This window comes from Hipposideros armiger, unplaced genomic scaffold (genome assembly GCF_001890085.2).
Source record: "Hipposideros armiger isolate ML-2016 unplaced genomic scaffold, ASM189008v1 scaffold_75, whole genome shotgun sequence".
Taxonomy (NCBI): Eukaryota; Metazoa; Chordata; class Mammalia; order Chiroptera; family Hipposideridae; genus Hipposideros; species Hipposideros armiger.
In genome coordinates this window covers 1,221,813-1,249,140 of record NW_017731425.1, presented here as the reverse complement: position 1 = coordinate 1,249,140, position 27,328 = coordinate 1,221,813, and the positions used below count along the sequence as shown (strand labels likewise).

The 27,328-nt window shown below is 44.7% G+C and overlaps 1 protein-coding gene across 7 annotated transcripts in view; it reads left to right on the top strand.

Annotated features, from left to right (window-relative positions):
* Window positions 1–27,328, top strand: part of OSBP2 (oxysterol binding protein 2) — a 176,950-nt gene that overhangs the window by 95,059 nt on the left and 54,563 nt on the right. The window contains exon 2 of one of the 7 annotated variants that reach the window (XM_019643140.1): window positions 540–636. The exons of 5 other annotated variants lie outside the window; for them this stretch is intronic. In XM_019643140.1, coding sequence (XP_019498685.1) covers window positions 576–636 — 61 coding nt within the window. In that variant the 5' untranslated portion in view covers window positions 540–575. Of the gene's footprint in view, window positions 1–539; window positions 637–9,180; window positions 9,378–27,328 lie in introns of those variants that run through there. One more of the 7 variants, XM_019643139.1, reaches the window with a different exon arrangement.

Here is a 27,328-nt window from a genome sequence, read left to right as displayed (position 1 = left end):
ACGGGAGTGAGGACTGACTCCTGCCTGGGAGCTAGAACAGAGGCTGTTGGAGGACAGTGGTTGTGTGGCAATAGGACCAGGAAGTAGGGGGCTTCAAAGAAGGGCAGTTGGTGTGACTCAGGCCTACCACAGTAAAGGCCCAAAGAAGGGCATCAGACAGGCCCTGTGGATTCAGGGATGACTTCTGAGCAGCAGCACATCTATAACTTCTTGCCTTCCCTGTGTCTTCTGTCTATACTTGCCTATAACATCCCCACTCCTTTTCTGGCACCTCTCCTGACACCTCTCTGGACCATGCAGCCCAGAGCAGGCCTGGTGAGGTGAACACAGGTAGATGACTGGATACCCGCATAGTGACCTCTCCTGGGCCCCATCCCTGAGCCACAGACTTACTCTCAAGATTACTGGTGTCCGTGGCCATGAGCATCTACCAGCAGCCTAGTGGCTGAGGGTGGGGTGAGGCTGCAGCTTGGCCGGATCACAGGTGCCTGAGCCTCCTGCCCCCCACATGTGGTTGCAGCTGTATCCGTTCTTTGCAGGGCCCGTCACCATGGACGGCTCTGCTGCTCTGCCTCATGGGGATTGTGCCACGGGTGCGCCAAATGATCCAGCCCCTCTCTGATTGCTGCCTGCCAGGTTGGTCTGTGTGCATTGATGTGGTGGCTTCTCTGATGTGACTCTGGGCCCTCCTGCCCCCAAACTCACCCATTATGCACCTCCTTTCATGCCTGACCTTCTACCATTAGAGTCTTTTGTAAGGTCTCAGAGGTTTCAACGTAAGCAGAAGTTGATTCTGGCACTTTCTTTCCAATTGTAATTTGTTAAGAGATGACTTTAGTTAAGAAACATGAGATTGTAAAACATTTAAATGACTCTAAAATATATAACATAGAATTTAGTCATCTTTCACCACCTCCCTCCATTCACTCCCCTTCCAAGAGATATACACACACCCATTTGTCAATAGCGGTCCTTTCCCAGATCTCTCCCCATGCATTTACAAAGCCATTTAAGTACACACACCCCCATGCACACACACACTTACATATATGTAAATGAGATCAAATCGTGCATATTGATAAGCATCTTGCTTTACCCCTTACCAATATATTTTGGAGATCTTTACATGTCAATACAAATAGACCTCTCTCATTTTAAAAATAACTCCAAAGACTTTTATAGTGTATCATCATTTATTTAGTCATTTCCCTATTGATGGACAGTTAGGTTCTTTACATTTTATTATTATTTCAGAGCATGCTCTAGTGAACCTTCTTCAACATGCATCTTTGTGCATGTGTGTAGTTTTCCCATAGCATAGATTCCTAGGCATGGAATTGCTAGGTTACAAGGGCATGCCCATGATAAATATCAACAGACACATCAAATTTTCACCTAAAAAGAATGCATAGATTTATACTTCCCAACAGTGTGGATTGTCAACAGAGACTACCACATCATTTTGTTTACTCTTTGTTAACTCTGATGGGTGAATGGAAAGGCATTTCCTTGCTCTGTTTTGCATTTCCCTTATTGCCAGTGAGACTGAGTATACTTTTATCTGTTTATTGACCAATCATATGCATTTTGTGACTCATATATTCATATATCCATTGCCATTTTACTGTTTAGATATTTGTATTTTTTATACTGATTTGTAAGAGCTCATTCTAAGTTATGGTTATTGCTCCTTTGTCAGTTATATATTTTGCAAGTATTTTCCCTTTGTTGCTTATCTTTTGACTCTGTTTATGGTGGCTGTGGTGCTATGGAATTTCTAAACATTTATGTTATAAGATCTATAATATCAATCAGAGGCTTGTTTTTGAGTAGTGGGAAAAAATGGAGTTTGGAGGTTTAAAATATTGCATTCTTTTTTTTTTAAAGATTTTTATTGGGGAATTGGGGGGATGGGAACAGTGCTGGGGAATTGGGGGAAGGGAAACAGACAAGTTGCTGTCGTTTTGTTCTTCAGTCTAGTTGTGGAGGACGTTGCTTCACTGGCCCAAGTTGGCACCATCATTGCGCTCTTCCCGGGTGAGGTAGATCAGTCACCAGCTTCTGGACGGCCGCTCACTGCAGCTGCTGGCTACATACGGTAGCCCATGGCAACCCACTGCAGCAAAGGGGCTGCAGCCTACGCCATCGCCGGCGACACACGGCAACCCAGCTCCAGGTTGAGCTGTTGTTCAGCATCTTAGCTGTGGAGGGCAGTGTCACTGGCCCTCATATGTGGGATCCGAACCAGGCCCTCTGGCATCCCAAGCCAGTTCTTAACCATCGCACCACTCGGCCGGCCCAAAAATATTGCATTCTTGACCCTTCTCTGGTCTGTGCTTACTCTTTAACTTTGAACAAAACCCTTTAACTTCACTGAACTTCAATTTTGCCAGATATATCAGTCCATCCTACTCAACCTCAGCCCAGCTGCCACGGGGATCAGGGGAGAAGCTTTGGCAAAGCCTCATAGCCATCCTGAGCTTCACAATTAAATGAATTCATTGACGGACATTGAGATCCACTGTTCCAGCACAGGCCTTGTCTGGGGCAGTGGTTTTCAGGGCTTCAGTGCCCCGTCCCTGACATGGTTCACTTTTCCCTGGTGGATGTTGAGTGCCTGCTTGTGCTGGGGATGTCATCTCATGGCTCTGCGAAGGGGAGTATATGAGTTTGCTTGAGCTGCTATACACAATACCACAGACTGGGTGGCTTTAACAACCAAAATGTATTTTCTCACACTTCTGGAGGCTAGAAGTCCAAGATCAATGTATCAGCAGGTTTGGTTTCTTCTGAGGCCTCTCTCCTTGGCTTGTTTATGGCCGCCTTCTCATTGTCTCCTCACATGGCCATCCCTCGGTCTGTGTCCTACTCTCTTCTTCTTACAAGGGCACCAGCAATATTAGATTAGAGCCCACCTATGTGAGCTTATTTTACCTTAATCACCTCTTTAAAGGCCCCATCTCCAAATACAGTCACATTCTGAGGTATTGGGGGTTTGGACTTCAACATATGAATTTTGGGGCCACAGTTCAGCCCATAACAGGGAGACAGCACTGTGTCTGGATGAGAATCAGGGACATGAGGCTCAGAGAGGCTCCTGCACTTGCTTCATGTCACCCCAGTGAATGGGTTGCAGATCCAAATTCAGGTCTATGTATTTGACCCCTAAGCCCAGGCAGCCTGATTGATGTTAAGACTGTTTTGGTTCCACTGCTCTGACTTTCTGCTCACTGGTCACCAGCCTATGTCCCCACCATGCTGAGTCCTCATAACTCATGCTCCTTGAGCAAGACACCAACTCCCAGCTGACTCTTCTGCACCTCCTTTGTCCCCTTGGGAAAGGGTTTCAAACAATAATTCAGTTCATTGAATGTACCTTGTTCAGTTGTTGGCATTGTGGGAAAGATTGCACAGTAATATAAAGAGTTTTGGAATACAGGAAATTTCTCAGTAATCTCACACCTTCACAAAGCTGTTTTTGATTTTTGCATGTTACTTTCCCTTTCCCTCTCTGCAGATACACTTGTATTTCACATCTTTGGCATCATATTAAACAGGTCACTTCATGCTCTGCCTTTTCATCCCACATTCTAGCTAACAGTTTCCCTGTCTTTATTTTGATCATTTTAATTGCTGTGTAATAGTCCACTGGCTCAATGTACTCGAATGTTTTGACTCATCCTCTAATTGTTGAGCATTTGAGTTTCCCATTTGTGCTATTATAGATAATGGTACAATGAATGTCTTCGTACTAAAAGGTTTTTGCTTCTCTTGAATTATTTTCTGAGGGACAATTCCCAGAAGTCTGGTTACTGAGTTAAGGGCAGCAGCATCAGGGTACCTTGATGGGCTGTAATATCTCTTTATGGAGTGAGCCTGCCTGCTTCACTGTTCTCTCACTGGCATTAGGTGTTAATACATTGTTGACCATTTTAATATCCTTAAAAGGGGACCTCCCTCAAGGCAGCTTTAATTTGTGCTTCTTTTTTGTTAGGTAACAGTGTGTTTTTTCCAGGACCCATCAGCTGCAAGTCGTCATTGTCCTTTAATCTAGTTGTGGAGGATGCAGCTCAGCTCCAAGTCCAGTCGCGTTTTCAATCTAGTTGCAGGGTGCACAGCTCACTAGCCCATATGGAAATCGAACCAGCAACCTTGTTTAGAGCCACCTTCTGAGCCACCCGGCCGCCCCTGTGCTTCTTTAATAACCAAAAAAACATGGAGGAACATTCTGCAATACATTTGTATTTTCCATTATTTTTTCTGTCACTTTCTTTTAAAAAGAAAAAAAAAGGAATACTTGGAGACTGGACAAATGGATAGTAATCCCTTGGGAATCCCAGCTCTTTGATCTTGAGGGATTTGTTGGTGAAAGTTATATTTAGACTTCAACAAGCAAAAGGCCTTTTGGTCAATAACAGGTATAAGCCACTGAATGGGGCCAGCTGGGCCAGCCACTTCTGGAGGCAGAGGGACTGAGAAGACCAGAGTCCTCAGAGCTGCCTGATGGGACCTGACCCCAATTCTTTGCAGGGTACCCTAGGCAAACTGGTCCTCAGGCAGGCCACCCCTTCCAAAAGCATGTACAGGGATGCAGTGCAGCTCCCGGCTACCTCCAGGGCAATGCCCACAGGCTTAGCTCCCAGAGATGTGGCTTCTACCTTTCCGACTCGACTGTCCTTAACAGCCGAGGGCACATATGGGCAAAGTCAGACCTAGGGCACCATCCCTAGTGAAATCTATCTCTCTTTTGCCTTTTTCCAAACTGACTTAAATGGTGCATTCTCCTCCATTCCATTTTTCTGATCTAAAATAATCAACGATAAATGGCAATTTTTCCCCCTCAGAAGTTTATTTTAATTGCCTAGCAACACATTATCATAAATTGCTCTCAAATTAATTCTTTGGCTTCGGTGCAGAATCATTTATTAATGATGATAGCTTTCAACATCTATGCGTGGCTATTCTTAGAACAATGCTATTTTAAAGGGCTTCATTCTTAAAATATCCGCACAAGGAACTTGTATGCTAGACAGACCATTAGAGAACTTGAGTCATTAGACAACATGGAGAAGGTTAGTGCCTCTCTTCTGTGGGCCCAAGCCCCTCATTAGTGATGAGCCTGAGGCTCAGAGGGGGGAAACCAAAGGTCCCTAATTCCTACAGTGATGGAGAGCTGTGGCCAACTCAGGTCAGGTCAGGAAGCCACATCAGAGCTTGGTCCTGCAGGACTCCCCAGCCAGTGCTTAATTCTGTGTGATCCAGTCAAGGTCCAGGCAAGGGCAATGGTTCAGAGGGGAAGGGGCTGTGTGGTGTCATGCACAAAAAGGATCAGGAGGGGGGACAGTGATGGAAAGCTTGGGAATGCAAGAAAGTGGTGTGGGTGTGTAGGCTGGGCCAGACAGGGCTTCTGATATGTGATTACGTTGCTTTCATCTATCGATTCATTGATCTGTTTATTGATCTGTTTATCCCACACTTATTCATTCAGTAAGTGCCTACCATGTGCTGGGCCACATTGGAGGCTGAGAATAGTGAGAAAAGACCACAATCTCTGCCCTCATTGAGTTCACAGTCTGGTGTGGGAGATAGACACGTAAATAGGAACTCACAGCAAGGCACACTAGGTCCTGGGAAAGAAAGAAGCCCAGGGCATTCCAGAAGCCAGATTCAAGGAAATTCGCCTCTGATCCTATTATTTTAACATTTTTGTAGATGCATAGTTTTCACACAAGTATAATTATATTGCATGATTTGCCTTTTTCCTCTCCACATTTTGTTTTTAAGCAGTTTCTTATTGCTAGAGAGCCATCAAATATATATATGTCTAAATGGCTCTGTGATATTCCGTGAAGTTGATGAAATGAATATTCACCTACTGTTAGACTGTTAGGTTGCTTCTAGGTTATTGCAACAAATAACACTGGACACAGAACCGTGTGCTCCTTTCCCACTGTGCACACTGGGCTACAGTGTATGAACATGCTTGTGGTTCTTCTAGTGCACTTCCACGTGCCCCCCAAGGCCTTGCACAAGTTTCCAGGGCCTGTTTCTCTGTTGCCTCCAGAACTGGGATGGGCAACAGATTCACACACACACCCCCACAACCCCCCGATACACACGGATATGTATATATGAATTTTAGTTGAGTGTGTGTGTGTGTGTGTGTGTGTGTGTGCGCGTGCGCGCGCACGCGCGCGCCATATTACTGAGAAAACGAGGGAAGATATTGGAAACGGAGTCTGATTAATAGTGTTCTGGCACCAAGTGGAAATGGGGAGGTGGGTCTCTAGGAAGGCTGTTGCAGCAGCAGCATCCAGGTGGGTCCTGACAAGGGAAATGGTCACCACAGACATGAGAGGAAATCAAAGACTTTGAAGTGACTAAATTAGCTGGTCTTGATATGGGTTCAGATATAGCTTAGAGAGAGGGTTGTAGCTGCCTCCAGGGCTGCGAACAGAGGGTATGTGGGAGTAAGTGGACCTCAGGAAGGTCACAGGGTCACATTTAGAGTGTTGGGGGCTGTTTACCTGGAGCTGTTCAGAAGTCACCCTCGATGCATGAATGCAGATGGGGGGCAGGAAAGGGGCTGGGGTTCATTCAGCCTCACCTGCATGTTGAAGGGAGGGAAAGTTGTACAGGGCTCAGGGCAGCCAGCAGAACGGTTGGAATTACCCACTGGTCATCGTATGCTCGGTCTCTTGGCTTTCTTGCTGCTGGGTCAACTATGACTTTTGAGCTAATGTATTTTTTCCTCTAAGGACAAAATGGCACCCTTCTGGGTGCCTGTTAAGCTAGGTTGTAGATTTTTAAGTATTTCACATGAGCAGAATCTGACCATTGTTTGATGTGACTTATAGCTTAAAATAATTAATTACATAGAAAGGAGAAATAGCATGTATATTTGCCTTAGTAGGCCTACCTGACCTTCTTTCATATTTGTTTTTACTATTTTAGTTTCCTTCCAGCTGTGCATTGTTCCCTATCTTCTCTATTACACAGCTGGCAGGCAGGCCTGTGTTCACGTGCTGTGAAGACAGCATGAGGCATCAGCTCCTCTGCCCTCCCTTTCCTCAGCTTTGAGATGGAGGGCAAGGCTCTGCATTCGTAAGATTCTTCCCGCTTCCAGCTTCCATGATATTCAGAGTATCTCGTTAAATATGCTGGGTTGGATTTATTCTTGCACATGCAAGTCCTGTAAAACCTGTCTGTATGTTTCTGAGCATTCCCCAAAGCACTGAGGATATTGCTCTAGTCTCACCCCATTTTTCTTCAGAAGATCTTTGGGAGCCCAGGGAGCAGTTTGCTGTTCAGGGACCCCCCCCAGAGAGCATGGTTCAAAGTGTGGCCTCCCACATCTGTCAGAACAGGCTGGTTCCAAGCATGTTGGTCCTGGGCAAGTCACCTTACCTCCAAGCCTTAATTTCCTCATCTGTAAAAGAGAGTGCTGTTGGAACATACCAAACAAAGCTATTCTGTGGTGATTAAATGAGGAAATACAGGTAAAGCTCATAGCCCAGCGCTTGCACTCAGTCAGCACTCCATCCTGTAGCCATTTGCATCATTATTATGGTCTTCATTTTATAGCTAAAAGCAAACAAACAAACAAACAAACAAACAAACAAAAACAAAAAACAAGACCCAGAGTGGCTAAATGCCTCATATGCCCTGGGACAGTGAATCTAACACAATTGCTAAGGATTAATTCTCTAGGTGGAAGGGGTACTCAGTTGCTTCAAAGGCCCGGAAGGGAAGTATCGACCCAGCACCATCTTCTCTGAGTCTATTACATGTTATAACAGGCACTTTGTTATATATATGAAAACCTTCAAATTGGTGAAAATTGATTGATATGGTTTCAGTAAATTACATTTGATAAATTCTATTGACTGAGCCTCCTGTGAGATTGTGGTGTTGCGGGGAAGTGGGGGGCTTTTGTTGGGGATGGAGCAATGGCTAAAACCTAGTCCCAGGGTTCAGAGTCTGTAGTCCAGTGAGCAGAGTGAGGTGGGGGCTGAGACCAATAAGTGGGGCCAGCCCCAGCTTGGACTGCCTTGCAGTGACTGTGTGTTGAAGCCAAGATGTCACTGTGGCTGGAGCCGAGGGAGGGAAGGAGGGGAACAGGGTAGGCTTGCTTATGGGGACTTGGAGACCACAAAGGAGAAGAGTGAGAGAGTCTGATTCGCAATGGAACAGAGTCTCTGGGGCTGTTGTATTGAGTATAGACTGTGGAGGGTGGCCAGAGCGGAAGCAGGAGGCTCTGGACCAGTCCACTGGCAAGGTGACAGTGTGTTCTGCCTAGTTGGCAGCAGTGGGGTGTGGGGGGGGGGAGAAAGGAAGGGATCCTGGATGTATTCTAAGGGTAAAGCCGTCAGGGTGTGCTGACCAACTGGAGGTGGGGCTTAGGGATGGAAGGGTCAAGGAGGACTCCAAGGTTTCTGTCAGGAGCAAGTAGGATGGAACTGCTGCTTGCTGAGGTGGAGAGGACTAGGGGAAGGGCCAGGGGTACATCAAGAGCTCAGATTTGGACAGTTGGGTTTTGTGATGCCCAGCAGACATACCAAGGCGCAGCTGGGCAGGCGAGTTGTGTTCAGAGAGATCTGGGCAGAGACATGGTCAGAGGTCTAAGCAGAGACAAACGTTTGTCTCCAGATGCCTGCAGCTCTGTGGTAGCAGCGCCAAGGAGTCCGGTTCCCTGGGGCCCCGCCTGTTGCCTTCCTGAGGGACAGTGGACAAGTAGCTGCAGGTGACTGGACACAGGTGCGTCAGCCACCGCAGCAAAATCAGAGGTGACTCGGATTTCCTGGAATCACCGTCAGGGACCCGGCCGTCTCTATTTACCACGTGCCCCACGGCTCTCAAAGGCAACTTTCCCTTTGAAATATAGCAACTCCACATCTGCTGTTGCAGAGGGGCAGCACTTTCGCTCGGATTTTCGCGTTAGAATGTTACGTTCAAATAGGGAGCCCACCTGGCACCGGGATCCCGAGTGCCCTGGGTGTCGCGCGGGCGAGCAGGCTATGCGCGGGCGGAGGCTGCGCTCTCGGGGGATGAAAAGGGGGCTGCCGCGGTGCGGCTGGCGCTCCTCTCGGCTCCCGCGGCGCCGAAGGGGTTAACGGGCTCGTGCACTGGGTGGCGGGCGGGCGGCAGTGGTGCATTGTGGTAACGCGGCGCCAGGACCCGCGAGCGCCCGCCGCCTCCGCCGGGCGGCCCGCCGAGCTAGCAGTACGTGCGTCTGTGCAAGTCCCCGGGCCCGGCGCCATGTAGCGCCCGGCTTCTCGGAGGCCGCCCAGCCGCGGGGATGAAGGGACGCGGCTGCTGGGAGACGGCCTCCGTGCGCTCCTTCTGCAGCTCCCGCTGCCTGAATAAATTTAAGAAGGGTTAGTGCTGCCAGGCTTTTGCTCGAAGGCCCGGCTCCCCGCGCACGCACGCCCGGCGCCGGGCTTGCTGCATGATCAATCCACGCGAGCCTCTGATGTCACTCCCTCGCGGCGCGGGGAACCTCAGGGAACCCCTGTCCCGGTACCTCTCCGGCGTGCGCTCCGGATTCGCGGGGCATTTTTGGAGAGGGGGCTGCGGCTAGAGACGTGTACATCTGATTAATCTCTGCAAAAAGGAACCGAAATATAATCCAGAGCTTTCTGGCAAGAAGGGGGAAGCGGCGGTCCGTGTTTAATCCACCTACCTACCCCTTCTTGCCCAGCATCTTCTTGGGGCCTGAAGGCCTTGGAGCCTGGGCAGAATTGCTTTTCCCACAAGGGTTTAGTGCTGGGGACCACCAGAGGTGTCTGCTGTGCCCAGTGCATGACCTAACCTCCTCCCCTTTGCCCTTTGAGCAAGCTGCGACAGATTAGGAGAGTCACTATAAGTGGCCACCTGGGTTTGAGCAATGGCCAGTTCTGAGGATGCTGCCCCCAGGGATGGTGGTCCTGAATGATAGCCCAGAGGTGTGCAGGCACATTGCCTAAGAGCCTTTTGTCAGCGCTGAGTGGAAACCCTTAGCTGTTTTATGGTTAAAGCAAACTCATTAAGCTCCTGCTTGCAATTCCTGATGGCTTGAAACCTTCATTACTGGAGATTTTGCATGAGTGAAACTTGCTGTGTTTACCTTAATCCGTGTTTCTATTATAATTTGAAACTCGGGAAAATATTAGGTTTCTTTGACCCTGTAGACCTAGAAGGCGTAGAGGCAGTTAATTTCACTTACCAATAATTAATTTATTAGAAACAACTCCTTTTAGAAATTAATGCCCTCTGATCGGTAATAAACCTTGTAATTAACTTTGCTTACTAAATGACTGGTCACACTAATGGCTTCGTAAGGCCCTGGCCCAGTGCAGGCATACTTGAAATTGCAGACTCCAAGCCTCAGCCCTGGAGTCAGGCTTAACCATGCAAATTCTCCTGAAAACAACATCAAAGTCTTAGGGTGTTTGTAATTATAAACATTTGAAATTTCTTTCATGGGGAACTGATAATATGGCTCTGTCTTAAGAATCCTTTAAAGAAACTTGCAAGTGAATTTTGTTCGAAGTATGTCTTCTGGTTTAAGGTGATTGATCTTAATTTTTAGTTTTCGTTTTGGATATAGCATCATTTCTAATTCAGTTATGTTCTTTATGCAACGTGTAAGTGATGTTCCTATTATCAGTTTGGAAGGATTTATTCTGAGGGTGAATTTTGGAGTTAGAAAAAAAAAGGAAAAGAAATGCAAGTATGCATCAGCTAGACGTTAAATTGTTTTTCTTTTATTGGCCTGCCTGATGATTTTTTTGATTGTCATTCTCTAGAAGATTTTCTGCCAACAGGAAGCATTGGGCCTGGTATCCACTTGCTTTCCGGTTGTGGGAGGGATGTGTACCTTTGTCTGGAAGCTCACGGTGTGACCAAAGCAGCTGCACCTCAAGAGTGGTGACAGAGTAACCAATTGATTGCCAGACATCTTTCCTACCTCTCCTGTCACTGTCCCACTCTGCGCATTGGGTCTGGGGATGAGGGCTTCAGGAAGTGGTGTGACAGGCATGGTGTTTCAAACAGGGCCTGGAGCAGAGCTTGCTGTGCTGGCAGGAGGAGGCCCCGGAGCCAGTGCCGTGGTCAGTAGTAGCAAGGAGGCAGCCTCAGTGTTAGAGGCCCCAGGAGCAAATTACAGAGTTGTCTCTCTTGTGTGACGGTGGATCTAGAAAGGCCAGAATGGAGGAATTTCCAGGAGAAACTGGGAAGCTCTCAGTTTTTAAATATTGGCCAAAAAACATTTTTTAAACTTTCAGGTAGGGCAATACCTGTGAACCTTGCTGGCTAAAGAGAGAGGAGTGAGAGAGGCAGAGATGGGGGCTGCGAGAGGCCTAACTTGCTGTCAGCTTTGGGAGGTGGGAGCCTCCTGGCCCCTGACACTGTGAGTGTGAGGCCCTCATCCCCAGGATGCATACAGGGTGAGACTGGACTCCTCTTTTCAGATACATTGAAGGGTGCTGAAATGAGAGGTCACTCCAGACAAATGTTCCCTTAGAACAGGGTCCCGGTGAAACTGCATCATATCTGAGCCCTTCTTTGTGCAGGTTGGAGGGGAGCTGGGCTTACAGCCTGCCATGGGGGACTAGGGACTGAGGTCCAGCCAGTGACCATTTCAGTGGCAGGACAACATCAGGGCTTATGGAGGTTCATTCCATGGGCTATTACTCTGGAGGTCCCACAGTGTAACTGAGATGTCAGGGGACCTGGGTTGTCCTGACTCTGCTGTCAGGCTGCGTGACCAGGGCAAGTCCCTACCCATTTGTGGGCCTCCGCTGTCCCACCTCTGTAAATGAGGGGAGGAGCAGGTTGAGAAGGGCTGACCTCCACCCTGCTCTTGGACCTGGGCACATGAAAAGGGGTCTATTGACAGGAAGCTGCTCCTTAGCGGGCAATCGCATGTTCAGATTGCTCCTCCACCGCTTGCCGAGACTTCAGCTACCTTCTTAGCCTTGTTGGGCCTCAATTTCCTCATCTAGAAGTTGGCATTAAGCCTATGTACCTGGCTGGGAGGTTGAAATGAGATACTATGTATATCTATGCGTATACCTACTAATTAATCAATCTATTTATCCGTGTCTCTCTCTTTGTGCTTCCAACAAAGCCAGGCACCACAAATGGGGAAATGCCCATTTAGGGTATCTTGGAAGGTCTAAATTCAGCCCTTGGCAACTCCCTCAATTGCCTTCATGTGTGTACATGCGTGTGCATGCACAGATGTGTGTAGGACTTCTGCATCTTTTCTGGTCAGAATATGAAGCTCTGAAATTGCAGAAAATACGTAGACTTACCAGAGGTGAGGGCCAGGTGGCCCTGGGCGGCCCTGCCCATGACACGGCTAAGGTCACCACTTTCTCGTTTGGGACCTCAAAGAGCCCCTGCGAGCCCACCAGCCAACCTCTCTCTTCTGAGTAGCCACACTTTTTGCCATGTAGATTGCTGAACTGAGCTTGGCAAAGCCTAGGTGATGGACGTATCAGGGAAACAGGAGGGGGACCAAGGAGGTGAGTGCCAGGTAGTTGAATGTTCTCAGGGCCTGTTGTTTTGATAAGGTTTTTTGCATCTTTGAAGCCTAGGACAGGTACCATTCTCAGAGAAGAAGCCTCACAGATTATCAGCTGAGACTTGCCACATGGTGTAGTGTCCTTCAAAAAGTCACAGCTAGGGTCCTTTTGGGGATGGCTTGCCAAGGTGAGTGCTATTGTGTTCTCTGCTTTTGGCATCTGCTGGGGTCCTTGGGAGGAAGAACTAAGGCCTAAAGGGAGGGACTGGCTCTCTGTTCTAAACCCCTTTCCATATGTGTGCCTGGGGATCATTAGCATCTGCCACCTCACTGAGCCTGACGTCACAGCCCACCCAGGACAGCCTCACTGTGCTCTGCCCACTGAGCTGAATGTCCTTGCCCATCCCTCCCATTTTAATCATATTCACCCTCACGGGCCCAGTGCCCATTTCTATGCTTCCTGAAGCTTCCCACCTCTACCTCCCAAGGGTGGAGGTGACCCCTCCCCTCAGACCTCTCCTGAGGCTCCCTTTTGCAGTAGACCCGAGTTGTTTGAATGCAAGTTCTCCCTCCTCTGAGGCTGTAAACTCCTACAGGTGGAAGCTGGGCCTCACCTGTATCTGTGATGCGCTCCTCCCACCACCCCCAGCACTCAGCACTTTTGCATAAATGTTCTATAACCAACGTGAATGAAGGGAAGGGTCATCTGAGGCCAAGTGGCAAGGTGCCTGCTTGGCTGGTGTTTTCCCTTCCAGCTAGGCTCCTTAGCCTCCTGTTTTTCCTCTGGGGTTTCTCCTGGTTCACGGAGACTCTCTGACTCAGGACTGGAGCAATGGGTGGAGTCTGTCCTGCCTCCCGCCTTCTGGTACCACTATGGTTAGTGGTTCCCCGGGAACAACTGGGGAAGCTCAGAAGTGTGGGGGAGGGGAGGCTTTTAGGTGAACCTGGGGCATCATGAAGAGCTTCCTGGAGGAGGTGATACCCAGTTGGGTGTTGGAGAATTAGGATGAGTGGGCAGGCGGAGGATGGGGACAGACAGGTGCTCAGTTAGGTTTGAGAGAGGCATCAGGGCCTCATAATAGGTGAGAGGTGGGAGTGGGTCCCACGGGTAGGCTGGATCAGAAAGGACAGGTGGGCAGAAAGGGGCATGAGCTCTGCTGGCTCTGGAGGAGGTATGTCTTATGGAAAGTCGGCTTCAGGGTAGCACCTACCTCGTCTATGTCCTTCCTGCACCCAGGGAGGGGAAGGACATCTGGCATCATGAGAAGTCACTGTTACTTGGTGTGAGACATGTCACCCGGTGGAGCCTCTATCTGCTTACCTGTAGAATGGGGGTGGTAATGGCACCACCACACGTCAGTAATATGTATGGAGAGCCCCCTCTCCCAGTCCCTTCCTGGTACATGGATGCTGCTGCTCCTTATTATTATTAATTATTATTATTATTATTACTTTTTGGATCTCTCTCACTGTAAGTATGGTTACTTGTATGCATGCACATTATTTTACAAATAGATACCCATTGGGGGATCAATGTTTACTGCTGTAGTTTTCGCAGAGGCTGAGAAGAGCATTTTCAGTGAACCAGCCTTCCAAGGCAACTGTGGGATCTTGTGCATGGTACAAGTCTAGACTTTGGAGCCAGATGAGACCCAGGGGTGATGCAGGAGAGACCACTCCATCATCCTCATCTGATGGAGTGAGGCTGTCATGGTGCGTGAAATAAGAGGAGACATGGGAAGCCCTTGGCACACATAAGGGAGCTTTATCAGTGGTAGCAAATAAGATGATTATTGACCATGTCATTCTACAGATGGGGAAACTGAGGGTAAGGGAGGAGAGGTGACTTTCCCAAGATCACACAAGCAGAAGTGGGACCAGAGTCTGCACGCTCTGCCAGCACTCACCACATGACGGTGGAATGAGGCTCAAGGGGCAGGGAACGCCATAGACAGAATCTGCTGGACTCTTAAGGGGCCTGGCCTGAGTGGAGGCCACAGGGGCTGGGGCTGAGAGCTCAATTTCTGAGGCAGAACCTGGAGAAATATCCAATGTGGTGATTTAGGGGAAATTTCTTATTGAAAGAGTCTAAATGCCAGGGGGAAGTTTCAAATGTTTCAGTGCTTTTAAGTCAGAATGAAGAGCAGTAAATGGTAAGAGAAGACAGAAGAATGTGTGTTTCCTGTTTAGCAGAAAATCTGGCCAGTCATTCACTCTGAGCTAAGAGTTGTTCAGCAGCTGTGTGGGGCACACAGTGTCTACAGCCAGGTGACAGGAACCCAAAAGGGTAGAGCCTGGCCAGCATCCCTCTAATCCCCCACGCCAGTGCCTCACCTGGGAAGGAACAGATGATGGGGCATGGCCCTGGCTGGCCAAACTCAGAGCCCAGGAGGCACTGGTCATTGCCATGGAGAGAAGATTTGACAATGTACAAACAGTCTGAAGCATTCATGAGTCCATGAGCTCTTGAGGAAGGTGCTGCCAGGGGGCAGAGAGGTGGGCAGGGAGTCCAGCTCAGAGGGCCCTCTGTGGGCAGGTACCTAAGTGGATGGGTTGGGTGGGCTACAGGCAAGGGTGTCCCAGGATGAGGGAGCAGGATGCTGGAGGCTCCAAGGAGGAACACACACACGCATGTATGTGGGTATCACTGGGTGTTGAGGGCAGGCTGACAGTAGGGAGAATGGAGAGCTAAAGGCAGGAAGAGGGGAGGAGGGGAGAGGAAAGTCGGCAAAGAAGGCCTCCCCCAGTGCGCTTTGGATTAGCTGTGTGGAAGCTCACCTAGGCAAACAGGCAATGTGTCTGCATCCACTGAGCCCCCGGAGAAGAAAGAGGGTCATTACCAGGAATGACCTCTGCCTCGAGAGCAGCAGCGAATGGAGCTAGTCATGCAGTTAGGGCTGTTCTGCCAAGCAGCAGCGTGCCAGTGAGGAGGGTATTGGCAGTGTGTGGGTAACAAGACTGTGATGGGCCCTAAGCTGCCTCAGCCAAGATTGTGTTGCCATTGGTGGCCCCGAGGAACCTAGAGAATGAGGTGCATTCTGTAGGGAGCTGGTTCACTTGTTGACAGGTTGGTGTGCAGAGCTGCGATGGGCCCACATGGCGCCTATCTTTAGAAAAGGGCATTCCTTCCTCAAGACCCTTTACTTCCACTTATCCTAAAACTGTTGTCACATACTCACTTTGTCAGAGCAATACTCTTTTCTTCCATTTGCTGGACACGTGTTATAGTAAAAACAAATCTGCGTGTCTGTTGCAAAAGGTGCCCCCTAGGGTTGTGCAGTTCATAACCTGTTCAACCATATGCAACAGCCCTGTTAATATTTATCAGGGGCAGTGTTTGGTGGGTCCTGAGGATGACACAATGACTTCCATCATCTACAGGCTGCCCTGTAGAGAAAGGGCTGCCCAGGTGCCAGGCCAAGAGAAGTGACCCTGCAAGGGGCCTGGCACAGGCCAAAGTCTGAGTAGGTCCCAGAGGGGCCCTAGGAAGCTGGTTGGGGAGGTTTCAAGGGTGGCCAGCAAAATGGAGAGAGGGGCCTCTGAGCTACTGTGAAGAAAGGGGCAGCCTGCATCTGGCGGTATAGAGTGAGGCTCCAGCCCCAAGATCCCTTCGCCCAGGACTGAGAGGCTTGTTTTAGGTACCTCTTCCTCTGACTTCATCAGGGAATGTCATACAGCATGCAGCACCACCCTCTGCGGACACGAATCATTTCCCCTGACACCTGGTTTTCCTGTAAAGCGCCAGTCAGCTCAGACCAGCAACAGCATCTGATCAAATAGATGAACAATATGAATAAAGATGAAATTATGGACTTCAGGCTGCCAAAGATAAATTTCCTTTTATGTCTTGCTTCCCTCTGATGTATGTGTTGAACAATGATGCCTGACGCACATCTTCAAAAACAGTAGCTGCTCAGGCTGGGTGGTGTGGTGAGGCAGAAGGAGGCCACAGACTCAGGGAACAGAACCCCACCTGGGCAGTGCCTTTGGGTATCCTCTCAGGCCTGATATGCCCAGTGTCCTTGTGACCATAGGTGGGAGCTGGTGAAAGGACAAATGTTTTTCCTAAGTCTAGAACTGACAGCCAGCCAAGCCCCCTGGGTCCATCCTGCCTCCCGGGATATTTTTACATCAGAAGCAGAGCAGTTTGTATGGGGTGTGGCCCCTGGAGCATGACCCTGAGCTCATTAATCACTTGGCAGCTGCTCATCTGCCTGATGAAATCTCCTCTCCAAACTCACTCCTTACCTCCCCTCAACATACACACACACACACACACACACACACACACACGTACACACACACACTTTGTTCTTGGCCAAACTCAGGTTTATCTGGGTCAATCCCCTGTTAAGGCAACAATTCCAGATGTTCAAGATCATGGTGTTTCCATAACTCCGTTACCCCTTATGACACTGTCTTTAGGTCTGTATTTTTAGTTAGTATGTTTCCTTTATGTGAGCATCCTTTTTATATCATTGAAATACAAAAAAAATTTTTTTTAACCATTTGCACATGACTGTACATCATAAGCACTTTCCCACATTATCACAGACTTAATATATATCCGATGAATGGCTGTGGAATGCCTTTTCCTTCTGTTAGACATTTTGGTTCTTCCCGGATTGTCAGAGCCAAACTGCTGCCTGAGCATCTTTGGCTTGTAAAATTTTTCTCTGGCGTTTCTTTCTAGGACAAATTCCTAAGAATGTGATCGCTCCTTCCCTGTGACACCCATCGAGAAGTGCTCTCGTCCATGATGCTCTCAAGGCTGGGTGTGGACCCCTCCCCTGCATTAGACTTCCATCATCCTGAGAGTGTTTGTTGACCAGTCATAAAACTGTGCCTGGTTAGTATTTAAGTTGCATTCAACTAACCCAAAAGGACAAATTTTACCCACAAGTTTGGTCATTATTTGTGGTTCCCCTTCTTTGGCCCATCAGTTGTGTCTTCTCCTGCCCTCGTGTGAAAGCCCAAAGGGAAGCATTCTGAATGGAATTGTTTTATGTCAGACATGGCTGGAACCCAAGCCAGACAGGACTCCTTGGGACGCTGGCACCACTCCACTTTGTTTGCTGGGGCTGGTTCAGAGAAGTGGTTTCTGGAACTGTCGTTCCTTAGCAGCATCTCCTGCATAACTTGTGGGGCCCCTGATTCAAAAATGATTAAGAGTTTCAAGACAAAAACAGCTGAGCATTTAACCAAGTATGTGGCCCTTCTGCTCCGTATGACTGCATGGGTCACATGCCTGTGACGGCCACCATGCCCCCATCCCCTGGAGTCATCTAGTTGGAAGTAGACAGAGGTTGGAAGTGGCTGTTTGACTGTGCTGAACCCACCTTTTAGCTTTCTTAAGGGCTCCTCCAGATCCAGGCATGGGTTGGCTTCTGATGTGGAGCTGCTTGTGCCCACCAGTAGCCCGAGCTCCTGCTCTTGATCAATTGATGTTAGCTGTGTACCCTCCCTGGTTTTCTCAGCCCTGGAGTTAGTTGTCTTTTTCTCCATGGCAGTGTCTTGCCCACTTTCGCCTCACCTTGACCCCTAGCGACTCTTTCTGGGGGAGAGCTGGCCCTTCTGCTCCTCTTTGCCTGCTCGGGCCAGGCTGAACAGGGAACATCTCACTGCCCCCAGTATTTCACATCCTGCTCTGTTTATTCCCACGTGAGCTTTCACCTTTTCCCACCTCTCTCTCACCTTTCGCCTCCCAAGCCTTCTCCTTGCCAGCTGGGGGCTAGGAGGAACTGTTGCTTATGTTGCGAGCAGCTGGGTGACCCAAGTGACTGCATATCTGTGCTGATAATCAGTAAAGGCTGGTTGCTCTTGCTGTTAATTGGAAATGCCAGGCTGTCTCTCTGGTGACTGTCCCCCCTCTTCCTACCAAACAGCAGAGGTTCCTGGAGTGGGGGGAGGGGGCTGTTCATTCTTTAGGGGGCTTTGAAACATGATGGCATTCTGAATGAGTTAGTGGAAGCTGCATTCCAGGATTTTCTCCTGTGAATTGCATAGAGTTTGGAGCTTTCTTAAATGGCCCTTGGCTTGACTTAGCTCTTATCCTCATGGGAAATGTGGCCTTACACTCGCGGGTTTTTTCCCACATTTTTCAAAGTTTGAATTAGGGAAGTGTCGAAGTGAGAGTTCTCACATTGAGCTGAGACTGGTGTAGTCATCCCATTTCCATCCCAGGAAGGGAAATCATGTAGCCATGGAATCCCAGGCTGTTGCCATCAGATGGGATCTTGGAGATGATTTACCCGACCCCTCTGATACAGACAAGGAAACAGGCCTGGAGACACACAGTGATACAGTGGGAAACCACAGGCCAGCTGCCTACTGCTGAGATAGAGGTCCAAGGACACAACGCCCAACCATTGGCATCTGGCTATTGAAATAATTTGACATGTTTTTTAGATTACAAAGATAATTCATGCTCACTGTAGAAAATTTAGTAAATTAAAAGCATTTAGGAGAAAATAAAAAGTACCTGTAATTCTGTTGTACGGCAATAACAACAAATAATAGCTACTGCGCATTGAAACCTGTGCCATACGCCTGTGTGTATGATGGCTCTCGTTCACCCTGAGGTCCCCACCTCATGTTGCGAGCATGGGCGCTGACACTCAGAGACAGGCAGAATTTGGTGGGCACAACCTTAGTAAATAGGCCCAAAACCCAGCTACTAGTCTACTCACCCGCAACAGCATTTAATAGCATTTTGAAATGTGTCGAGAGTTGAAAATAGTATCTCATTATTTAATGGGCATATCTTTGATCCCTAGTGGGGTTGAATTTTTTTCATCTATTTATTAGCCTCTTGCAGGCCTGTGACTTCTTTGTTATTTGCTGGTTTTGTCTAACGTCGCATCTAAACCACATTGATAGGATTATTGTAGTTGGAAAGTATGTTTTCTCTGGTAGGACAAATCTGCTTATCGATGGTACTCTCTTATGCAAGTCTTCTTTCACTTAGCATAATGTTTTGCATGTTGTTCCAGCATCATTTGTTGAAAAGCCATTTGTTCTCCATTTAATTGTCTTAGTATCCTTATTGAACATAAGTTGACTATAAATGTAAGGGTTTATTTCCAGATTCTCAATTCTGTTCCATTGATACTATATATATATATATATATATATATATATATATATATATATATATAGTATCATATATATATGTATATATATATATATATGGTATCAATGGAACAGAATTGAGATATATAACATATATATATATGTTTTTTTCTTATGCTATTACCACATTGTCACTAGACATTCTCAATTTTAATGTAGTTGAATTTATCAGTCTTATGTTTCTGCCTTGAGATCACATATTTTTCTATATTTTCTCCTTAAAAGTTTTAAAGTGTCATAATGAGGTCCTTGGTACCTCCAGAATTGATTTCTGTATAGGATGTAAAATGTACAGTTTATTTCATTTTCCCCCATGTGGTCAGCCATTTGGCCCAGCGCTGTTTATTGAGCAATTCCTCTTTTCCCAGCTGATCTGCTCTACCGCCTCTGGCAATTATCAAATGTCCACATATGCTTGGGTCTGTTTGAGGCTCCCTCTCTTGTTTCATAGGTCATTTTTTACCCCCGTGCCAGTACCATGCTGCTTTAAGTACTTTATAATATAGCTTGATTCCTTGTAAGTCAAGTCCCCCAGCTTATGAGGGTGCTGTTATATTTATGCCCATTTTACATATGAGAAAACTAGGACTAGAGAGGTTACATCCCAGGCCATACTGCTAGTGACTGGCAGAGCCAGGCTTATTTCAACTCAGGCAGTTAGAACTGCAGCCCACACTCTTAGCCTCTGAACTTTGAACAAGAATCACATACAAATCACACTTGCTCCAGGGGACAGAGTTCCCACTGCAGTGCGAGTGTATTTAGTTCAACCTTAACCCTGAAGGACCTTGGCACCCTTATCTGTTCCATTGGGGAGATGCAGATGTGGCTATTTGTGCCCATTCGGTGATACCAAAGCATGGGAAACCACTAAGACCCCTGTTGCAGGGGACTCGCACGTCCCTGTGAGAAGGTGCCACCCAGTAGTGCTGAGAGCTGGTTGGTAGGTGCAGCTCATTAGGCTCCGAGATCTTGCACTGTGTGAAGCAGAAACTTGCAGGGAAAGATGTCTCTACTTTTCCCTAGTGCCCGTCTCAGAAGTAGTGGAGTACCTTGCCATTCTACATGGCATGTCCTGGAATCTGGGTCACCCTATGACTCCCTGGGCATGTATAGCTAGCTCTGGGCTCTGTCCTTGTTTGCCAGCTGCTTGCTCACGTTGCACTCAACCAGAGAGTCTGAGGTTGTGATGTGGTTCTTGGCAGGTTCAGCCCAGGGTGTGACAGAAGCAATACGATCCATAGAGTCACTGGGGCTAAACCTTGGTGCCAGCATTGTCCTGCTTCCTTCCTCTATAGCGCTCAAGTCTTACCTCTCACACATTGATTGGACATGGGAACCCTCTTTAGAATAATGTGGGTCTTAATTTTCCAAAGCTTGTATGCAGTTTGTGAAAGGGCATCACCTCATCATCTTTAGCGAGTGAGTACTTCCTTTGTGCCAAACACTGTGCAGTGCTCTTTAGGTACATTGTCTCCTTTGATTTCTTTTCAACACTTGAGGTAGGTATTACTATTCTTATTTTAGGTATAAGGAAACTAGACACAGTGAGATTGTCACTTGATGACAGATAGCACAACTGAGAGGTGAAGTGAGGTAGAGCCCACCTCTTAGCATCTAGAACTTGTCACCATCCCTTATGTGGCACCAAGCTGTCCAGTTTAGGTGGTCCCAGCAACAGCCTCATGCAGAGCCAGAGCACTCAGTGTGGTACTCACCTGTGGCATGAGGAGGCTGAAAGGTTAAATGTGCCTCTTCCAGCTTATGTTCAGTGTTAGGGGTCCTTAGGGTGTGATCATATAACACTGCAAGTTCCCTGAGGATAAGAACCAGGTCTGACTCGCATCTATAGAATGATTGGAAAATACAGGAAAACAGTAGGAAATAAAAATGCATAAACCCACACATACATTTTGATGTACTTTCATGTATTTCTTTTTCTTACCTTATTCCACTGGCTACCACTTACAGTACAATGTTAAATAGAAGTGGTGAGAACAGAAATCCTTGCCTTGTTCCAAGTCTTAATGGGAAAATATTCAATCTTTCACTAAATATGATGTTGGCTATAAGTTTTTCACAAATCTTTTATGTTGAGGAAATTCCCTTTTATTGCTTGTTTGCTAAGAGATTTATGAATGGATGTTGAATTTTGTCAAATGCTTTTTCGGCATCTACTGAAATTATTGTGGGTTTTATTCTGTAGTCTATTAATATGGTGGATTATATCAGTTTTTATATTTTGACCCCACCCCCAGAGTTTCTTCTGATTCAGTAAGTCCTGGGTAGGGCTTGAAGATTTGCATTTCTAACAAGTTCTCAGATGATGAAAAAGCCTAAGGATTACACTCTGAGAACCACTTCATTAAAGAGATTGGAGGGAGATGATGTGGGGAATAGTGAAAATCTCAACCAGCAGTTTGGGTTCAGCCTTAGCTCAGTCCCTTACCAGATGTGTGCACATTACATAGCTCCTCCAGACCTACTTCTTGTCTGTAAAATGGGATTGATAGTAAGGTGAGGAGTAAGAGTTGATATGTGTAAATAACTCAGAATAGTGTCTGGCACAAAGTAATAAATGTTAGCTATTTGTTCCTCTGTATGATGGTTGGGAGGATTTAATGAGATAATGAATGTAAAGTGCTCCATACATGCTGGGTTTTTTAAAATAATTTTATCAAGATATAATTCACATACCATGCAGTTCACCTTTTTAAAGTGTGCAATTCACACTGTCTTTTATTATATTTACAGGGTTGTACAACCATAACCACACTCAATTTTAGAATACTTTTGTCTCCCCAAAAGAAACCCTGTACTCATTAGCAAGTCACTCTCCATTTCTTCCCTGTCCCTCCCCCCCCCCACACACACACACATACACATATACACCCAACCCTAAGCAGCTACTGACCTACTTTCTGTCTCTATAGATTTTCCTGTCTTGGACATTCATACAAATGAAACCATACAATATGTAGGCTTTTGTGACTGACTTCTTTCAATTAGTGTAATAATTTCAAAGTTTATCCATGTTGTAGCATGTATCAGTACTTTATTCATTTTTATTGCTTAATAATATTCCATTGCATGGATATACCACTTTCATTCATTCATCAGTTGATGGACATTTGGATTGTTTTCACTTTGTGGCCATTATGAATAATGCTGCTATGCTTTGAACATTCATGTGAAAGTTTTTGTATGGATGTACATTTTCATTTTTCTTAGGTATGTACCTAAGATGGGATTTCTGGAATATATAACTGCCGAACTGATTTCTAAAGCTGCTGCACCATTTTATATTCCCATCAGTATGCGAGTTTCAATTTTTCTATATCCTTACCAATGCTTATTTTCTGCTTTTTAATGACTAATGATACTGAGCATTTTTATGTGCTTATTAGCCATCCATATACCTTCTTTGAAGAAATATCTATTCAAACCCCATTTTTAAATTGAATTTATTGGGATAACATTGGTTAATAACATTATATAAGTTTTAGGTGTACAGTTCTATGAAACGTGATCTGTATGTATATTGCATTGTGTGTTTACCACCCAAAATCTAGTCTCTTTCTATCACCATGTATTTGATTCCGTTTATCCTTTTCATCCTACCCCATCCTCCATCCCCTCTGGTAACCACCATACTGTTGTCTGTGTCTATAAAGTTGTCAAATCCCATTTTTTAATTCGGTTGTCTTTCTTTGATATTTGAATGTTGAACCAACTTTGTATTTCTGGGAAATCTTCACTTAATCAAGATGTATTACTTTTTATGTATTGCTAAGTTATATAATATTTGTTAGTACTTTTCTGAGGATTTTTGTGTCTTTGTTCATGAGAGATATTGGTCTATAGTTTGTTTGTTTTGTAATGTCCTTGTCTGGTTCTAGTATCAGGTAATACTAGCATCATAAAAAGTCCTGGGAAGTAGTCTCTCCTCTTTAATTTTCTGGCAAAGTCTGTATAGAATAGGTATTTTTTCCTTCCTTAAATGTTTGGTAGAATTTGTCAGTGGAGCCTTCTGAACCCTGAGTTTTCTTTGTTGTAAGATTTTTAATTACAAAATAAATTTCTTTAATAGACTACTCAGATTATTATTTTACTGAATGAGTTTTGGTGTTTTTGTACTTCAAGGATTTGTTTATTTCATCTAATTTTTCAAATTCGTGGGCACAAAGTTGTTCATGATATTTCCTTATTATCCTTTAATATCTATAAGATCTGTAGTGATGTCCCTTCTTTCATTGCTGATATTGGTAATTGGTTATATCTTTTTTTCTTCCTCAATCTGGCTACAGGTGTATAGATTATTTTGGATTTTTTCAAAGAATCAGATTTTGGCTTTATTAATTTTATCTACTGTTTTTCTTACATGCTCTTTAAAACATATATATTATAGATACCCTTTAAAAGGCAAATTGAATCATACTATACATACTGTTCTGCACCTTGGTCTTTTTCATTAACTATGTCTTAAAGATTTTTTCATCACGTAGCTTTAACAGCTATATAGTCTTCTGTTATATGCATGTATCATAGTTTAATTACCAGTCCCTTTTGAAGAGCATTTAGGATGTTTCTAGACGTTTTGCTATTGCAAACAATGCTAAAATGTACATTTATTATACATTATACCTGTGTAGCCACCATTCCAAATAAAATATAGGACATTTTTAGCATCCCAAGAAATTCCGTTATGCCCCTTTGCAGTCCAGTGCCCTTTATATGTAACCCCAGACAACCACTGATCTTCTTTTTTGCACTATAGTTTTATTTTTTCTAGAATTTCACATAATGGAATCAAACAATAGTATGTGTGGCTTCTTTCATTCAGCTTAATGTTTTTGAGGTTGATCCTTGTTGTGTGAATACATAATTTGTTCCTTTTTATTGTTGTGAATATACCACAATCATTTATTTACCTGTTAACTGACATTCAGGTTTCCATTTTGGAGTTGCAGTGAGCCATAAATGTTCATAATGCTACAAACATTTAAAATGCATGTATTTTTGTGGACATAAGTTTTTATTTCTCTTAGATATATCTACCAGTGGAATTGTGAGTCATATTGAAGTGTATGTTTATTTTTATAAGAAACTGCCAAAATGTTTTCCCAAGTGTTTGTACCATATTAAATCCCCACCAGCAATATATGAGAGTTCAGTTGCCTCACATCCTGCCAACACTCGCTATTGTTGGTTTTTAAAATTCAGCTATTCTAGTGGGCATTTAGTGGTATCTCACTGTAATTTATATTAATTAATTACATTTATATTTAATTTATATTTCTCTAATTACTAGATTTTGAGCATCTTTTCATGTACTTATTGGCCATTTGTATATATTATTTTTTAAAGTGCCTTTTCACATCTTTTGGCTATCTGGCTGGCCTGGGAATAGGAGGGTGTTGTTTGCCTTATTGAGTTTCAAGAATTCTTTATATATTCCAAATATAAGTTATTTTTCAGGAATATGTCTTGAGAAAAAGTTCTCTTAATCTGTGGTTTGCCTTTGCATTTTTAGTGGTATCTTTCTAGGGGCATAAGATTTAAATTTTGCTTATATCTATTTATCAGTTCTTTTACGTTTAGTACTTTTTGTGTTATAAGAAATTTTTGCCTACATCAAGATAGTGCTGTTTTCTTCTAGATGTTTTATAGTTTTAGCTTTTACATTTTGGTTTAAGATCCATTCTTAGTTAATTTTGTGTATGGTGTGAGGTAGTTGTCAGTGGAGGTAGTTGTCAATGCAGATGTCTCCATGTGGATGTTCAGTTGTTCAGTTGTTCAGTTGTTCAGGCACTTTTTTATTTTATTTTATTTTTTTAAGTAAAGCTTTTCCCTCCTTGACTTCCCTTGATACCTTTGTTGAGAATCTGTTGATCACACATGTACAGGTCTGTTTCTGAACTCTCTATTATGTTCCATTACAAATCTATACTACAGTCAACACTATACTGTCTTGATTATTATAGCTGTATAGTAAATCATAATAATCAAGTAGTGTAAGTCCTCCAGCTTTGTTCTTCTTTTCCAAAACTGTTTTGGCTATTCTTGCTCCTTGCTTTTCTATATAAATTTTAGAATTAGCTTGTCAGTTCCTAAAAAGGCTGCTGGGATATTGATTGGGATTACACTGAATCTATATATCAATTTGAGGAGAATTGATATCTTAACAATATTGAAGTTTCTAACCCATGAACATGGTATGTATGTTTTTATCTATCTATCTATCAATCTATCTATCATCTGTCTATCTGTCTGTCTATTTACCTATCTATCTATCTATGCTATGTGTCTTTTGCACATGCTTTATTAAATTTACCTGTCAGTATTTCCTGGTTTTGATGCTATTATAAATGGCATTATTTTTTAATTTTTATTTTCCAGTTGTCATTACTAGTGTTATAGAAATGCAATTGATTGTTGAATGTGACCTTTTTTTCTACTGTGTTGATAAATTTACTTGTTAGTTCTAGTGGCTTTTCTTTAGATTCCTTAGAATTTTCTGTATATGTAATCATGTTATCTATAACTAAAGGGTTTTTTACTTCTTCCTTTTTAACTTGTATGCTTTTGATTTCTTTTTCTTGCTATATTGCACTGGTTTGGGCTTCCAGTGTAATATTGAATAGAAGTGATGAGAGCAGACATGCCTTGTTCCTGATCTTAGGGAGAAAAGTTAAACTTTTTATCATCAAAAGTATGATGATAGCTGTAGGATTTTTATAGATGCCTTTTATAATGGTGAGAAAGTTTCTTTTTATTTCAAGTTTTCTGCGTTTTTGTCCTGAATGAGTGTTGATTCAAATGCTTTTTCAGTATTTATTGAGTTATTTATATTTTTATATTGTCAATATGCATTATATTAATTTCAAATAGTAAGAATTGAATTCCTGAGATAAACCCTAGTTGTTGATGATGTATTATCCTTTTTAGCTGACTTTTATTTGCTAATATTTTGTCAAGGAATTTTACATCTATATTCATGAGAGATCTTGGGCTGTAGTTTTCTTATAATGTCTCTGTCAGCTTTTGGTCAGTGTAATACTGGTACCTTATAATATGAGGTAATACTGCCTCATAAGATGATTGCAAATTGTTTCCCCCCCTTCTATTTTCTGACAGTTTGTATGCAAATTGTATTATTTCATCTCTAAATATTTGGTAGAATTCACCAGTGCAGCCATTTGGACCTAATTTTTCTTAGGTTTTTAATTTTAAATTTTGGTTTCTTTTTTTCTTTTTTCTTTTTTTTTTTAAAGATTTTTTTTTTAATTGGGAAATTGGGGGGATGGGAACAGAGCTGGGGAATTGGGGGAAGGGGAACAGACAAGTTGTTGTCCTTTTGGTCTTCAGTCTAGTTGTGGAGGACGTTGCTTCATTGGCCCAAGTTGGCACCATCATTGCAATCTTCCCTGGCGAGGCAGATCAGTCACCGGCTTCTGGACGGCCGCTCACTGCGGCTGCTGGCCGCTCATGCTGGCTGCTGGCTATACACAGTAGCTCATATGTGGGATCCGAACCGGGGCCCTCTGGCATCCCAAGCCAGTTCTTAACCATTGCGCCACTCGGCCGGCCCCTCTTTCTTTTTTCTTTTTTTTTTTTTTTAACATTACATTTTTTATTCTGAATTTGGAAAGTGGAAGCAGTTTCTCTTACCAAAAATATGTAACTGAA